The sequence below is a fragment of the Pseudorasbora parva genome, chromosome 25 (genome assembly GCF_024679245.1).
Source record: "Pseudorasbora parva isolate DD20220531a chromosome 25, ASM2467924v1, whole genome shotgun sequence".
NCBI classification, from domain to species: Eukaryota; Metazoa; Chordata; class Actinopteri; order Cypriniformes; family Gobionidae; genus Pseudorasbora; species Pseudorasbora parva.
In genome coordinates this window covers 15,478,995-15,497,321 of record NC_090196.1, presented here as the reverse complement: position 1 = coordinate 15,497,321, position 18,327 = coordinate 15,478,995, and the positions used below count along the sequence as shown (strand labels likewise).

Here is an 18,327-nt window from a genome sequence, read left to right as displayed (position 1 = left end):
GTCATTTTGATTACATGTTAATACAAATGTTTGCATTTACAATGTCAATTACACCGCCAGCCACTGAAATTTGTTTATTCATTAGTTCTTTGATAAATCTACATTGCCTGCAGAAAGATGAGGCTAATAATGCGATGAAACAGACATTGAGTTGACGGAGAGCTCAGCTGATTCTGCTCGACATGCACAAAAGAGACAGAGCGACCAGCTCATAATAATAATAATAATAATAATATATTTATCAAATTTCATCTGCATATATATATATATATATAGATAGATAGATAGATAGATAGATAGATAGATAGATAGATAGATAGATAGATAGATAGATTCTGTTATTATTTGTATTTCTATTAAGTTATTCATGTGTCACAATGACTCATGTTTTAATGATTAAATGTACTTCAGGTCAAAAGGGTGTAACAAGACTAAACTTCGTGAGAGAGGCGATTTTTGCATGATTAGTGTGGTATGATTTGTTATTCCTTGTATAAAAGCAAAGCCATTTTTATTATTGATGCTATGTAGAAATATAATTACATTTGTTAAATGTATTATATTTGATATATTATTTTATCAAAACGCAATGAATATTTGAATATATATATATATATATATATATATATATATATATATATATATATATATATATATATATATATATATATATATACACACACATGAATTATGTAAATATATACAGTATATAGATGCAAATATTTATTAAATGTATACATGAATGAGTGTGTGTGTATATATGTATGTATATATATATATATATATATATATATATATATATATATATATATATATATATATATATATATATATATATATATATACACACACACACATAATAATTATACACAGAACAACATTATATAACAAAACTTATTTTGGATGTGACTAATCGCGATTAATCGATTTGACAGCACTAATATAAAAGCAAACATACAAAAACACAAACTATATATATATATATATATATATATATATATATATATATATATATATATATATATATATATAAATATAAATATATAATTTTGTACGTGTTTTTGTTTGTTTGCTTTTTTGATGGATACACCACTTGATATTTAAATATTGGTTATTTTTATTTTTATTACAATTTCGCGTCTATTTCACTCCTTGCATGGGTGTAAAAGGCAGAGCGAATATTTATCCCCCTGTCCCTCCTTTTTTTCCTGGGTGGCAGCATATCCCAAAGTTGATTCAGTTTGACAATATTGTTTTGCTATCATTCGCTGCCTTACAATGAATGGCATCGATCCTCTTTTAACAACATTTGTTTCCTATTGTGTGGCGGAGGGCAGACGTGTGAAAGTGGCTGTTTGATTCTCTTTTTCATCCGCGTGACCTCAGCCTTTGTGTCCCATCGCCCTGGGAATGTCACGCCTCACTACTCTACTTTAAGATGCTTCAGAAAGTGCCTTTGTTTTTCTGCCTTTTTCAGACGCACACAAAATTGTTCTCGGTCCCTCCAGCTGTAAAAGATACTTAAGACTAGAGCCCCCGGTTCACAAGTGCAATGCAATTTGGCTTAGACCAACCTTTGTTCAGCTTGTACAAATGACCAAACTCACTCGCACATTATACAGTTGATCTACTGCTGCAGGGACTCGAGCCATTCAAGAATCGTGGTGGCATTTGCAGCGCGCCATTCGAGCATAGCGCGCGGGACTGGAGGGAAGAAAAAGCAGCAAATCTTCAGCGAACAAATACGCGCTGCTCGTCCTCGTCACATTGGTTAACCGTTAAGTTAAGGACAAAGCTGATTTCCATGACAGCTGCCGGAAACTTTATCCCGCAAAAATGAAAGAAAAAGAAAAAAAAGTGCAATGAGTTGGGTGGTCCCTCATCACAGGTTGATACTGTGCCATTGTGCGCGTGATTAACTGTGAAAACATTTGCCTGCGTGTCTGTAGGATCAGCGGAGCAGCTCGCGGGCGACTGGGCTCATTTGCATAATATTGGAAATATATTTGACACGGTACACGTGTAATTAAAAGATCTGGGAACGCTTTACAGTACACCCAAGGAAAATTGGATAGTGTGTAAGAAAATGACCAGCACGTTTACGTATTTGTTCAATATGTGTGTACAATTTAATGATATAAATTATATTGTAGCCTATTATTGGTTCAATAATTTCAATTCAAATTTTTAAAATGATAAATGGCATACGGTTACACTTTATTTTGTTGCCGTGTTATCTATTTAAGTATTGAGTATTAATTAACAACACGTACTTACTGGTTGGATTAGAGTTTGGTTGAGGGTTAGCTGCATGTAATTATGCATAATTTACTGTCATTATGTAACAAACAAGGACATATGGATAGCAAGTGTAATTTATCACCAGAAAATAAAACATGCCTAATAAATGTACATGTTTTCTAATGGTGTTCGTGCAAGGGTTAAACAACACTATGGACAAACCCAAAAATATAATTTAAATTACATTAAATTCAATGTAAAGCCAACGGTTGGATGTGTTCATATTGGACCCAAACATGGGTTGAAAAACAAGTCAGCATTTTTAGTTATTATCTGTCATGACCAATAGCATAGTGTAATTTTATTGTATTAAGAACGTAATATTTTCAAATCGCTAAAAATGCTGGGTTGTTTCAAACCATGTTTGGGTCAATTTTGGACAAACCCCAAAATGCTGGGTTTTTAAATTACATTTTTTTTTTTTTTTTTTCCATATTGTTGTTTAACCCATCATTGTCCTCGTAACAGGATTATCGTGAAGTTGGACAAAGCTGATTTCCATGTTTTGAATGTCCATGTTTGACCCAAAAATGGATTGAAACAACCCAGCAATTTTTTTTTTTTTTTTGAGTTCTAGAGAGACAATCCCAGCACCTTTACCTTTCACAAATCGTTTATTCACACGAAACACAAATTGTAATTGAGATACGTTGTAGTTTTCTAAATTTTTAATTTATAACCGACAAATATGTGCATATAAAACTCATGTAGCACATACACAAGTTAAAAAACACATGTTGTTCATTTACATTATTCAGAGGTATCCTAGCGATTTAAAAAAACAAAAACGTTGCATTTGTTATTTTTACGCCTTTTCGAGTGCCTCCTTTCTTTCCTTGAACACTTGAAAGTCACATAGTTGTTTTCTTATTGTTTCTAGTCTGGGTAAACATTTGGGCAGAGAAATAAATGGGTTTTTATGAGCGGTAGATACACATACAAACACAAACTCTCCCTCTCTCGCGCGGAAGGTGTCGCGCCATTGAAGAATACTTGCTCTGTCACACAGCCTCGACGTTGCCACAGAAGAACTCTGGAAAACTTCATGTGAAAGAAGCCTGGAAAATTGGAATCCTTTGGCCCTTTTCTGTCAATACACAAGCAGAGGAATGACAAGTTAAAAGAAGTACTTCATGGCGCGGCGAGAAGCTGCATGACTTCCTAGCTTGGAAAGAAAGTGTTTCTGTGACGGTGATTGTGTGGCAACCAAGGAAACTATAACGCTTTGCTTGGTACTTTCCTCCTGTTTTGTAAATATTAGCTGCCTTTTCCCCCCCGCGGTTTAGATACAGACCTCTTCCCTCCTGCATCTTCCAAACAGGCATCAAAATAAACAATGCGTATTGCTTCTAATCACTTGTATGGCGGATTCTATTCGCGATCCGTCAGAGCAGTCAGGGGTCTCATTGGTGGATTTATGGTGGAAAATTTGCATAAATTATGAGCAAATCCGCGAGCTCGTGTGTGGTCCATCGCATTGCAAACTCGCCAAGCGGAAAGGTGGCCCTTGGTGAGCTCTGAAAAAAAAGCTTGAATGGCCATTGCTCAAAATAGGCTTCCATTTGGTTTTCACATTCATATAATTGACTTATGGATATTTTATACAGTTTTCACAAGGCCACTCTGAAGGCTTTATTTGCATATCTGAAGTACTTTTCAGTTTGCTTTACATGAGCACAAAAGCCCGCCTGGCATTATGAAGTTTCATTTCAAGAAGGTTTTTTTTCTTCTTCTTCATTTTGTTTGTTTAGTTTAAATGTTTGCACAGTTTCTTATGTAACCTGCAGGTCACGTACTTTAGAAAAAACATCATTTTATTTTTTAAGCAAAAATATTTGTTATATTAGCATATGTCGGAAGCCTTAATCTGTACATAGGTCGTGTCTTTTTATATTTATCCTGTCGTCGGCTTTGTGAAGAGGTTTCTCAAGTATTGCCGTTAATATTGTAGGATGTGCTCGCGCATTTAAACCCGCAATAATGAGATCTTTGGCTACATCTAAAATGAAGCGAATATTAATCATTTGCAAAAATGTGCTTTGATGATTTCTTCACTCTTAACACTGCAGTGTTAATGTGTATTTGCATAAGTAAGCACCGTGTAATACTAATGAACTATGTGTAATTATTTAGTAAGCACGCATTGTCATTGTTATTAATTGCAGCTTAGCCTATATGTTTTCATCATTATGCCATTTTTGTTTCCATCCATTAAATTTGTCACAATAATTAATACCATTTCTCCCAGACTGTTCGAATTTAAAAATCAAGACGGTCATGAAATAAAATAATCGGCGCAGGTTGAAAATGTCATTAATAAAATTAAAGGCAGCAACTGAACTTACGTTTCAGGTTTAGTGTAATTATAATTAAAGCGTTATCGCGATTTATTAAAATATATATCGCCTGACTAAAATACCATGCGTGAAACATTTTCCAGATGCTAATAAACATATGCTTATGGGCTAAATGACACATGTATGACTCCCTTGGCTCATTATAATAACGAGGCGCTCTGGTTAGTCATGTGGAAAAAATATGTCGCTACACGGTTTAATTTGCCCTCCGCGTGTTTACGTTGGGATGCAATTGACATTTTCGCTCTAAGGAGGCATAACAAAGCAGGCTAAAGTCATACGAACTGTGTCATGACAGCAAGACAAGCAAAAAGTAACTGTGACGATACAATGCAAACTGCATGCAAGTTCCAGCCAATTTCCATGTCAAACATCCCATTGCTCAGTAGCTCCATTTGTACGTGTGAATTGTAGACCAAGCACCCTACGAAGCGCGCAGAAAGGTTCACACACATACCTTCACACACTGTTACCGGGTGCCATCGCAGTTCAATTCCGGTTGCCGAGCCTTTTCACCCCTTTGCTCTGTCTTCAAATGGAAATGATTTCTATTGGCCCAAGGTGTCCATGTAAATAGGTGTAAATGAAACCAGATTATGCCTTTCTCCCAGCCCCCCTCCTCCCAAGGCGATTGTCATGTGATAGCAAAGAAGTGGCACATTAATGAAGCGCCTCTACAGGGGTCTTTTCTGCCCATGTCGCCACATAAAACTATCAGATGGTTAGAGGAAGGACATGGAGGCAGCCACTTAGCTCTTAGTCTTATCAAGTAAGTGGGAGAGAGAGAGCGCGCAAGGATCTGGTCTATTCAAGCTGGCCTGGGAAGAAGGAAGCCCTACTTCTTCTTCTGCTCGTTTCTTGAGTTCACAGCTCCAGAGAAGTGAACTTGCAGGACGGGTCTCTGCTCTATTTAAAGAAAGAAAAAAACTTGCCTACTTGCAGACAGACTTCCAGCTGAATTCCAACACAGTATTTGGACAGGATGCCTAGACCCGGGAGAAACACTTACAGCGACCAGAAGCCGCCGTACTCCTACATTTCCCTCACCGCGATGGCCATCCAGAGTTGTCCGGAGAAGATGCTTCCTCTCAGCGAGATCTACAAGTTTATCATGGATCGCTTTCCTTACTACCGGGAAAACACCCAGCGCTGGCAGAACTCCCTGCGCCACAACCTCTCCTTCAACGACTGCTTCATTAAAATCCCCCGGCGCCCGGACCAGCCCGGCAAGGGCAGCTTCTGGGCGCTCCATCCCAACTGCGGCGACATGTTCGAGAACGGAAGTTTCCTGCGACGCCGCAAACGTTTCAAGGTGATGATGACATCAGAGCACCTGGCACCCAGCAAGCCCTCGGACGCTGCCCACTACCTCCAGCAGCACGCCAAGATCCGGCTCAGCGCCCTGGGCACCCACCTCCCCCAGATGTCCAGCTACAACCTGGGAGTGTCCCAGCCGTCCACGTTCAAGCACCCGTTCGCCATCGAGAACATCATCGCCCGAGAGTACAAAGTGCCAGGGGGGCTGGCGTTCTCTGGGTACCCCCTGCACAACCAGCTGACCACAGCCTGGCCCCATATGTACAGCACTAGCGTGATGGACAGCGCGGCGCCCATCTCCATGACCAGCGGCGATTACAGTGCCTACGGCGTGCCCATCAAGTCGCTCTGCCACGGCGGACAGACCTTACCGGCGATCCCCGTCCCGATCAAGCCCACCCCGGCGGCGTTGCCTCACCACATCCCCGCTTTCCTGTCGAACTCTCCCCAGTCGCTGAGCCCGACGTCCCCGCAGACAGCGACCAGCCAAAGCAGCCCAGCCACCCCGAGCGAGACTCTGACGGGTCCCGCGACGCTGCAGTCGGTCGCTGTGCACTGACACCTGCGAACTGGGCCTACACCTGTACTCCAAAGTTGAATTTTAAAGACAGACCTTGAAAAAAAAAAACACTGGCTATACAATCAAGGCAAGAGCTATCTATGTTGCAGTGATGTTAATTTATGTGTATATGTGTTGAGATTTTAAGTGTTGCTTTCGATGAGTCCACTCACATGGATCGACACGGATATCATATTGTAAAATGGAGAGTTTTTACATTTTAAATATCCAGAATTTATGTGTTTATTCGAATGGGTTGACTGCTGACAAAAATCCAAGCACTGCGATCTGCTTCGTGTTTCAATCGCACAAGGCAAGTGCTCGTCGTTTTACAACGTATCGCCTATTAATTGTCATAGCGCTGAAAAAGAATATCCATAAGTTGGGAACTGCTCACTACTTTGATGTAGTCATGCAACTAACTCCCTAACTTGTCTCAGTCTGCAAACCAAATACTATCCTACTTGATCTAAAACACACACACACACACACATTATGGCAGACTTGAAAAGGTTCGTTTTAAAGCATCATCAAGTAAATATGTAAATAATTGCAAATAAGTGATATTGTGTCAAATGCACTTTTTAGTTAGATGTTTTACATTCTATTTTGCAGGAAATGTTTTGTGAGCGTTTAATTTAAAGCCGTGGTGACCATGTGTATTAAATGCCGTACATTTGTACTTTTTGTTCAGATATAAAGCATGCCTTTTTCAGACTTTGTGTTGTTTTGCTGCGAGCATGCGTGCTTTTAAAAGATGTGCAAAACGTCTGCATTAAATTATAAACTTGGTCATCAGAATATTTTTTCATTAAAATGGTGTAAACTTAAATTGCTCTTGTATCAGTTTGTGTATTTCGCTTTTCTCTTTCTTCACACGGACTACTCATGCACACTCATATGTGGAAACAAATATTATAGGCCTAATGTTGTTATTATTAGAGAATAATGCTGAAATACGAACACTATAATTAATAGCTACACTGCAAACGTGTGCAGGTGTAAATGTTAACTTTTCATTTACTGTTAACCAAGACTATATTTTCTTTATTGTCTTTTTATTTATCATAGCATAATCTTTATCGGTATAAAATCGCTCTTCGGCTCAGGGTTTAGCGCTTTTCTTCGAGGAATAGCACAAGCGACGGAATGGAATAAATGAATGAAGCTGTTGATTAGGATGCATGAAGTTACTGTGCCGCAGTCACAGCACACACAAGCGGACTCATTCATCAGCACGGACACTCACTTCAGCACGTCCAGTTTTAAACGTACATTTCAGTACCCGAGGACTGAAATAATAGCTACATTTCTGCAATATAAATATTGTTTCATTCTGAGCGATTTGCACCAGATGCATTTTGTTTCCTTACTATTTATTTTACACTCTAAAAAAATGTTGGGTATGTTTGGGTCAAATATAGACAAACCCATCCATTGGTTTAAATTTTAAAATTATTTTTTTTAAACTCAGCAGTAGTTGGGATTGTCCATATTTGTCACAAACATACATGGGTTGATGCATGGGTTTATATTTTTCCTATATATATATATATATATATATATATATATATATATATATATATATATATATATATATATATATATATATATATATATATATAATATAATAAAAAAAACTTAAATTGGTTAAGTTGGTTTAACTTAAAAAAGTAAGTTGCCTTCAAATTTTAAGTTCACATACAATGAAGGACATTGGTTTATTCGAAAGAAACTCAAAATATTATGTTCTCTGAACCACAATTTATCTAATTTGGTTTAACAATAAGAAAAATTTGTAATATGTTTTTTTTTTACCAAACAAAAATCGGTGACACTTTACCTTAAAATTGCACTTCATATCTATGTTTTTTTTTTCCATTGTTATTTGCCTGAGATTTTTTTTAACCCTATGATATCAACATGTCCCCCCTTTTTAACGCTCAGATTTAATGGGGGGTCCATTGATAAAGGATGTGTCGCGGTCAGAATGCGAGAAACAGGTGCATTGTTTGCGTCCCCGCATAGAGAGCAACAGCTTTCTCCGGGATATTAAGCAAATACATTAGAATTCCGTCACTTTATGCAATTGAGCTGATCAAATAAAGGGTCCCTGGCCACTTCATTCACCCTCATTCACTTGAATAGAAAGTGCAAAGAATTGCAAACTTAGACTGGGCCACCGATGTAGATTTAGTCTTTTTTCAGAAAGACAAAAAGGCCGATTTCTCACAAACACATAGCTGACTGGGGGACTAGGAAACGAGTTCTGAGACCCCTTTGGAATTTAAATCCAACCCCTCCCCCTGAGAGACTGTTTGCACAACACTGCAAGTTTTTTTTTCCACTCTTCCCCTTTTTTGCTTTTCTTTTCTTTTTACTTTTCTTTTCGGAGTTTGACATTGTGTTGCACTGATGTTTACTCTAGGTTATCATACCGACAGAAGTGTATGTTTAGTTTTTAAAAAGAAGAAAAAGTATTTACTTTAAACCAGGAATATAAATAAAAGAAAAAACATATGTTTTACAGATCTAAAATACATTTACTGACCTAAAATAAACTTTTAATTGTATTTACTCGCTTTATTTAAAAACAAGATATATAGATGTTTTATAGATGTAACTAAAATGCTATATATGTATATATATTTAAATAATTATTATTATTAATTTCATAAAACAAGACGAAAGGTATAAATCAACAGACATTTAAAAAGATAAATAATAGACACTTTACTGAAGCAAATGTATTTTGTCTTTTATTTATTTAATTCACTTTTCGATTTATTTTACAGTTTTATTAATAACCTGTGGAACTTTATTTATTTATTTATTTATTTATATATTTTTTAGAAAAAAAACAACTTATGGCTAGGACTGCTAAACAAGTTACTAATATAATTCCAAATCATACTTAATTAACTTCTAATCTCTCAAAAAAGAAAAGAAAAAAGCTGGGTTGTTTTAACACATGTTTGGGTAAAATATGGACAAACTAAATGTATTTAAAACACTAAACCAACTGTTGAGTTTGTCCATATTTGGGTTGAAAAAGTTATGTTTTTGAAAATGTTATTGGCCATATGACAAATAATAACTAAAAATGCTGGGTTGTTTCAACTCATGTTTGGGTCAAATATGGGCAGCCCCAACTGTTGGTTTAATTTTTTAAATAGGCCTACATTTTAGGGTTGGTCTATATTTGACCAAAATATGGGATGAAACCACCCAGCATGTTTAGAGTGATTTTTTATTTTTCTTAATAACATACAATTATTATTTTATTGGCAATGACAGATAGCCTAATAACTATAAAAATGCTGTGTTGTTTCAACCCATGTTTGGGTAAAATACGGACAACCCCAACTGTTGGTTTCAATTTTTTAATGACATTTTGGTTTGTCCATATTTGACCCAAACATGGGTTGAAACGGTCCCAGTACCTTTACCTTTCACAAAGCGTTTTATTCACACGACGCACAACTTGCGATGTTTTCTGTCTGATGCAGTCTTCATTTCCATAATGTTCCACATCTCTCAACTCTCGTTTGTCTGCCCTCTTCAAATCAGCAGTCAGGCAAAGTCATTAAATGCCGGCGAGCGGCGGGAGTGTTAGCTTGTTGTGATTTCAGGGCTCGTAATAACGAAGGCCTCAGTTGTCTTTGAGTGGGCTTTCTCTGTTCATTAACACCAACGTGAACTCTGTTGTGTAAGCAAAGACAAAACGATCCATCCACTACATGATCCACTCCTAGAAGAAGAAGGTCATCCTAGGCAGGGGGGATAAAATATAGGGCGAGCCTGCACGCAAAACCACAATGTGCTGGTTTAATTAAAAGAATTCATTACAGTGGGAGCCCAAGGTAATTAGCATGCGTAATTTATGATTTGCTTAATGCAAGCCGACCGAGGCGTCGGTAATAAACTCGACTTAACCTCCAGCGGAGAGATGAAATGGACAGTGGACGGTTGTTTATTGTCGAGCAGTAAGTCAAATCCGTTTGACAGAACTTTGGTTGATTCTTGGCTTTCGCTGAACTCGAACGGCTTCATTTGTTTTGCCGGATGAGAAGCTAACTTGGTCTCAGACGGCAAAGGTAACGAGTAAACACGGTGTTAGATATATGGTTTGAGGGCAAACGGTTCATTAACGGTTCATTAAATATACCGTTCGTTAAACCAACCGTTCGATAACACAAGGGGTTAAACTGACAGGTTGTAAATCAAATCAAGTCTTCTTGTAACTTCTTCACACAAACTTGCGTTAGAAACACTCTTTCTTCTTCACCGTTAAAAGTCTCATCTGCAATAGCTTCTTTCTTACCTGGAGTTCTCCGAAGGTCTGCACTGACAGAATGAGGCCAGGGTTTGGTTGAGCTCCGCTCTCCACTCATATTATGGGCTGTCAAGAAGCTGTTTGTAAAAGCGTAAAAATTAATCGACGCTAAGCAAAAGTTGCATCCAGTTTACTCTGCAAATGTGACAAACCGCACCGATGAAGGAGGAACGGATGTGTGTTTATGCTTTGCTGATGGCTATTTTTCTTTCTACTTTGCAGCCACGTTGATTTTTACTAAAACAACTGCGATAAACAAATATATTTATGCACTCTGTGCATGCTTAGCAAAACGTACTAACTGAGGTAGGCATGCCTCTCCTGACCCGTTGTTAGTGGAGGTGCTAGAAGGCATAAAATAAATTATTTATAAAAAATTAAATCAATAAATAACGTGAACTCTGCTGTGTAAATCAATCAATCAATCAATACAATTGCATTATAAATAAGTAACATAGATTAACATAATAAATCAATAACATTGCATTGATAAATACATAAATATTTAAATAAATACTTTATTCGTGACCTCATATAAAAAAAGTGCATAAAAATAACATCGTTTGATATAAATATATGATTATTGCATAAATAAATCACTCTGTTGTGTAAATAAATAAAATTGCATAGTAAATAAAAATAGTATAATTGAAATAAATAATATTCCATTAATTAATTAATAGTGCGGACACTTTTATAAATAAAACTACATCATTAAATAAATAAATAGCATTAGATTTAAACAATCAATAAATGGATAAAAACATGGAAATCCTTTGTATAAATAAATACAATTGCATACTAATAATAGCATCATTGGATGCAAATAAATAAATAATATTTCATAAATAATATTATTGCATAAACAAAGCTAACTCTGTTATGTAGCCTAAATAAAAACAAAATTAAGTTGCATTATGAATAAATTAATACATACATAAATAAATATGTTTTACAGCAATATGTTGGTCCTTTACACATCTGCCATGCAACAGATTTGACTCATAATCCAGTCTGATGTCACTGCCATATATCTTTACTTTGGGTACATGTAAATAACGTCATTATAGCACAGGCTTCAGAGACTCAGTGGACCCTCCAGGGACGGCCAGGCTGGTCTCAGACGCTTGTTTCCAGGTACGATGGACACCAGAGACAGTGGGGTTGGGGTTGAACACCCTTGTGTGCATGAAATTAGAATGTCAACATCTGATTCATGCTGGTGGGCAGTAACTGTGAAACAAATTATGTCAGTGGGAGGCGTCGCACATTTTCTACTCTGAGCTGAGTGCGGGGCAGGACTGGATTCCTGGAGAATTACAGAGAAAAGCAAACATTTATAATGCAACTGAAGAAAATATGATACAAAAGAACTCCAACATTAATATCTGTCAGTCTCTGTCTAACTATCTATCTATCTTGTCTGTCTGTCTGTGTATCTATCTATCTATCTATCTATCTATCTATCTATCTATCTATCTATCTATCTATCTATCTATCTATCTATCTATCTATCTATCTATCTATCTATCTATCTATCTATCTATCTTCTGTTTGTCTGTCTGTCTGTCTGTCTGTCTAACTATCTGTCTGTCTGTCTGTCTGTCTGTCTGTCTGTCTATCTATCTATCTATCTATCTATCTATCTATCTATCTATCTATCTATCTATCTATCTATCTATCTATCTATCTATCTATCTATCTATCTATCTATCTATCTATCTATCTGTCTGTCTGTCTGTCTTCTGTTTGTCTGTCTGTCTGTCTGTCTGCCTGTCTAACTAACTATCTGTCTGTCTAACTATCTGTCTGTCTGTCTGTCTATCTATCTATCTATCCATCCATCCATCCATCCATCCATCCACCCATCCATCCATCCATCCATCCATCCATCCATCCATCCATCCATCCATCCATCCATCCATCCATCCATCCATCCATCCATCCATCCATCCATCTTCTGTCTGTCTGTCTGTCTGTCTGTCTGTCTGTCTTCTGTCTGTCTGTCTGTCTGTCTGTCTGTCTATCTTCTGTCTGTCTGTCTGTCTATCTTCTGTCTGTCTGTCTGTCTGTCTGTCTGTCTGTCTGTCTGTCTGTCTATCTATGTCTGTCTGTCTGTCTGTCTGTCTGTCTATCTATCTTCTGTCTGTCTGTCTGTCTGTCTGTCTGTCTATCTTCTGTCTGTCTGTCTGTCTGTCTATCTTCTGTCTGTCTGTCTGTCTGATCTCTATCTCAGTGGCAGCATTTAGTGGTCAAATATTTTGCTCTCATGTTGATTTATTTAATGTTTTTCCATGATCTAAAGCATTATTAGCCAAGTTTTTACAATCGTGACAAATATTATCTTCAGTCTTCTCATTCAGATGCACCTGGTCTCTTAACTTATTAAGATGTTAAACGCATTTCCTCCCTGTTAGTGTTAATGCGGGCTAACTTAGCATAGCAGGAGCAGTAAAAGAGTTCCTAATTGTTATTCAAGATAAGGATGTGTATTGTCTCAGGAAGGTGATAACAGGAACCATTAGCCGGGATCTTCGTTTTTTAAAGGTCTCTACTTTCACCTGTCTTACCAGTTCAGGAGGTCAACAGAACAGCCGTCTCAAAGCACATTTGTTTGAATTCGCTGCCTAATTTATCACAGAGTGTCACCTCATGGTGATATTAATTATATCCTCTGTGAAATGTTGCAATATTAGCTGTAGGTTAGTTTTCTGCAGGACTCCACATTGAATCCTCAGATGTTTTGAAGCGCTTTGAGGATTGTTGTTCCCATGTTCAATAAGAAAACCCATAAATTAACATATGTTCTGACACTTCGCACATCTAACAAAAAGCCAAGCCTCTGTTACTGAGTGAAGGCACGCCGAAGCCTCTAGACTCTGCAGGGCTGTGCAGGTTCAGACAGAGCCCAGCGTGAGTTTTTCCTCCTCCTATTCATCACGCTTCAGGCTTTGGGTCTGTCAGTCTGGGCCTCGGCATTCCGAAGCTCTCCCGGTGCATTCTCCAAATATCACTCCCCTCGTCTTCAGCTGATGCTGGCCAGCAGCTTGTGATGGTAAATCTTGGTTTTGACACAAATCGGAGAATGAACGTGCAATGGCGTTTAGTGTTGTTCGGCACTGTTTGATTTGGAGGACAATAGCTGTTTTGGCAAGACTCCAGGTTATTACGGTTATGAAACCGAGCATGTCTGTGCAGTCAGGTCGCTGAATTGAGAATAATTTAGGTGTAGTTGGGTTGAATTTAGGTTTATAACCTCTTGGCAGAGTACATTTTAATTGCTGGTTTGATGGTTTTATATTGTGGAATATTGTCTTTATTTTTTTAATATCATATTGTATCCTCAAACCCAAAATCCCAGTATCATCATATTTTTATAATAGATATTTGGTACACAAGCAAACACACTGAAACCATATATTAGATTATATAAAGTATTAGAGCAAGGTTGAATTAAGTAATTAAGATTGAAAGTTTTAGTGTTCTAAAGGCAAAATGATTTTCCATAAATGTCAAGTTGCGTTACAGTAACGTCAAGATTTGCAGTTTTATACATGACCATTTTTGTCATCCAAAACAATTAATTTAATGCATTTTTTTTTAATGAATTTTGTTTCATATTTGTTGAACTGTTTACATTTCATTTGAAAGCCCCATAAAAGAATATCATATATTTTAATAAATACAGATATAACATTGATATGGTTCGTTAATGGCCTAATGGTAAATGTTGTAATATTTATGTTAATGAAGTCATTAATTATTCATTATATGGTTGCCGTTTTTAAATACAGTCTTATATGGAAAGAGCTTTCAGAATAATTGGTAAATATTTTTGATTAATAATAAATCTTTCACAGTCCTAAATTTGTTGAAGCACTACATTGATGTCAACCACCTAACCAGATTAATTAAGGGTATTTAAAAAAATATATATGTTTATTGTTATTATTAATAATATACAACTATGTAACTTTTCCAGTCTATAAACTATTAACATAGATGTACATTAATAATATAATTCATATAATATAGGCTATAATATAATAATTAGGAAGAGATAAAATCTTGATATAAAACATAAAATATTTGGTATAGTTTAACCTCTCTTTTTCTCCCTCTCTCTCTCTCTCTCTGTCAAAACTCATTTAACCGCAAACACAAACATCTCCTTTTAATGATGGGATGTAGCAGATTCGGCACTTGGGTGTTTGGGTGCTGAAGGGTCTTCACTGCAAGGCGTTAAATATGTTAGGACAGTAACAGCCTCTGTGGATTTTTTAGTATCCTTGCTATTTCCCCTGCTGCGACAAGCTAATCTATCGCCATAGATCTTATCTCTGGTTCTGCTGTGCTAAGTCACACCCCGCACCACCACTTCAAAGGCCGGCGGGGCGGCGTAGGTGCAGGAGGGAGGCTGGGAGAGCTGAGGGCTACGTCCAGGGGTGAGAAGGGATGATGCTGATTAGTGGCGTTAGGGGGGGATTGGGCGGGGAGGTGTGTGTGTGTGTGTGTGTGTGTGTGTGTTGGGTTCAGGAGGGACAGAGGTGTGTGCCTTGACAGCAGCTCTCCTCGTATCTTTTCCTCTCTTGGTATTTCTCTTCTTTCTTTGTACCGGGTCACGGCACCAACGGAGCCCCAGTGATTCATTACACACACTGGTAATTGCTTGCTGGAAAGATCTGTTGGATTAGAGGGTCTGACTGCTCCTAAACTAATCTAAAAAGAATGAATGTGATTAAAAAGTTGTTAACTGGTTAGTTGCGAAAAACAATGCTAAATACAAATGCTAACATGGACAGGTTCCATGTCATGCCCTTATTTTTGAAAACCATGAATAAGACCAACAACGTCTATATATATATATATATACTTTAAAATTGTGGTTTTATTGGTTATTGGCTGCAGTTTAAGACTGCAAAAAAAAAATCAAAAAGAGTTGTAGTATATTATTAATAATATACTACAACTGTTACAACTGTTTTTGATATATATATATATATATATATATATATATATATAAACATTTTCCAGTCTATAAACTATTTACATAGATAATATAATATGACATATTTTATACTTGTATTTTAGCATCAAAACTGAAAAAAACACTTTTTTATAAGAATATTTGGTAATTCTTATTTTACAGTGTCATTGTTGTGTTTTATGTAGTTGCTATAATAAAAAACTATATATTATGAATAATTACATACAACTAACCCAAAACCAGATCAAACCCTTATCCTAACTCTATAGTACATGTAGCTACTTAATATTACTCTGTACGTAAATGTATAATTACAGTGTAACAAAGAATTTTAGAGAAATCTCAAAATAAAATCACATGACATGATCTTATAAAACATGTAATACATTTTTTAGACTTATCATCTTCAGATTTGAAATATAACATGGTCAGACTTGTGGCTTTTGCTGTAGTGCATTTCTAGATTGCTCCAAGGCCAACTTCAGTGTTATTTTATTAAAAATATGTCATACAAATACATTTCTAATAACTTTACAAAACTTTGACTCTTATTATAGCTATTTTTGATTATAAAAATGATTATAATTTTGACTTTACAGTAAACTGCCAAGTGTAGTTCATCATTTACTTATAACCCTGTATGATTCTTTCCCCCCCTGCAGAACAGAAAAGAAGATATTTTGAAGAATGTTTCTGTCAACGGGGTCCAAAACAACACCAGACTCCAATCACTTTCATTTAATGGACAAAAATACACCAATACATTTTTCAAAATATCATCTGTTGTGAAAGAAAGAAAAGGTTCCAGGTTTTATTAATAATTCAGCTTACTGTTTGTGGTAATAGTCATAACTTTTTGTTACAATCGCCACTTGATCTGGCTCCTGAAGCAAAACCAGTGGAAGCCGCTGAGGTAATTTACGAGATCCATCAACCCCTGGGCTTCATCGTTGTACATTTGAAATCTACCACACTGTATTCAACAGCAGAGGAAGCTGATAGTTGACTAAAATGGGCCCCTGTGACATGCAGATGGATGCCTCTTGTTGTCGAATAACAAGGCCCCATTGTCCCGCTAATGTAACTCCATCGGTCTTTGATCCAATCCCATGTTGTGACGATCAGTGTGAAAATTCCCCGTCAAGAGCACGATCCACTACTTTGTCTTTTGTTATCGTGATAATCTGCCGCATTCAAATTCGACTTTGTTCTTTTGTCTCTTTGTCGGCCGAGCACAATGCAGGGTTAATTAGCAGCCGCCGCAGCTCTCTGCGTTCCTCCACTGTTAATCACACTTGAAGTGTCCTCTTCAGAGTCACTGCAAACACGGCCAAGGTCCAGCTATTAACAAACAAACAAAATAACAAACAGAGCGTCGTTAATCCCGTCTTTAGGTGACAGAAGAATCACATCTGTTCATGTTTGCCATAGAAATATTGTACAGTGTAACCAGGCGTGGATGAACTACTGAAATTAAATCATTTCAAAACATTTTTAATGACTGCTAAATGTGCCATTTGATAAGTTTCACATTTTTATCAGTATATGCATTCCCTGGGATTCGAACATGTGACCTTTTTATTGTTAGCGCAATGCTCTACCAATTGAGCTAGATGAAGAAAAAAAATCTACATCAGGGAAAGATTTTCTTAATTTAGTAACTTCTAAATTAACTTTAATTAATCAGCATAACTTCATAAAGTTACACAAACAGGGGTCTTTTTAGGGGTCAGGAGGCTCCTTAAAGGGATAGTTCACCCAAAAATAAAATTATTATCATCATTTACTCACCCTTATGTTGTATGAGTTTCTTTCTTTTGTTAAGCGCAACATAATATTTGAAGAATGTTAGTAACCAAACAGTTGACGCCACTGACTTCAATAGTTTTTCCTACTATGGAAGTCAATGGCTACTGTCAACTGTTTGGTTACCCATATTCATTAAAATATTGTTCTTTTGTGTTCAACGGAAGAAAGAAACTCACAGGTTTGAAACAACCCGAGGGTAAATGATGACCAATTTTTCATTTTTGTTTGAACTATACCCCATTAAGGTTACAAATGCATGTTTTCAATACTAGAGTTACAATCATACATTAATCATCATTAAAAACCTCTATCGATCATCGTTCTGAATATCTGGGTAAGCATGTGCACTTAATATGATTTTATATTATATGATTCCATATTTGTACTTGATAAGGAGTGCAAAGGCACCCCTCCAAATTGATTAATTTATTACAAAAAATACATAAAAATTAAATTCATGCAGTGACTATTAAAATATTACAAGACAAATCAGTTCAGGTTGTAAAATGTCATGTGGTGACTCTCCATAAATCTACTCATATTCATGAATTCAAAATTGATACTTGTATAAAACACTATTTACCTTTGGAAATGGTTTAAAAATGTTCTATAATTCTTTATTTCTTTCCATCACATTTCGTTTGAAATCTTGACAATAGAT

The 18,327-nt window shown here is 36.5% G+C and overlaps 1 protein-coding gene and 2 long non-coding RNA genes across 3 annotated transcripts in view; 2 read left to right on the top strand and 1 right to left on the bottom strand.

Annotated features, from left to right (window-relative positions):
• Positions 1–18,327, top strand: part of LOC137064339 (uncharacterized) — an 80,073-nt gene that overhangs the window by 35,323 nt on the left and 26,423 nt on the right. The gene's annotated exons all lie outside the window — the stretch shown is intronic.
• foxb1a (forkhead box B1a) lies at positions 5,129–7,366 on the top strand. Its single transcript, XM_067436899.1, has one exon. The coding sequence runs from the start codon at positions 5,641–5,643 to the stop codon at positions 6,532–6,534; it is 894 nt and encodes a 297-aa protein (XP_067293000.1). The 5' UTR covers positions 5,129–5,640; the 3' UTR covers positions 6,535–7,366.
• LOC137064341 (uncharacterized) overlaps positions 16,522–18,327 on the bottom strand; it is a 64,008-nt gene continuing 62,202 nt past the window's right edge. The window contains exon 3 of the long non-coding RNA XR_010901538.1: positions 16,522–17,198. This is a non-coding gene — a long non-coding RNA (uncharacterized lncRNA). The remainder of the gene's footprint in view (positions 17,199–18,327) is intronic.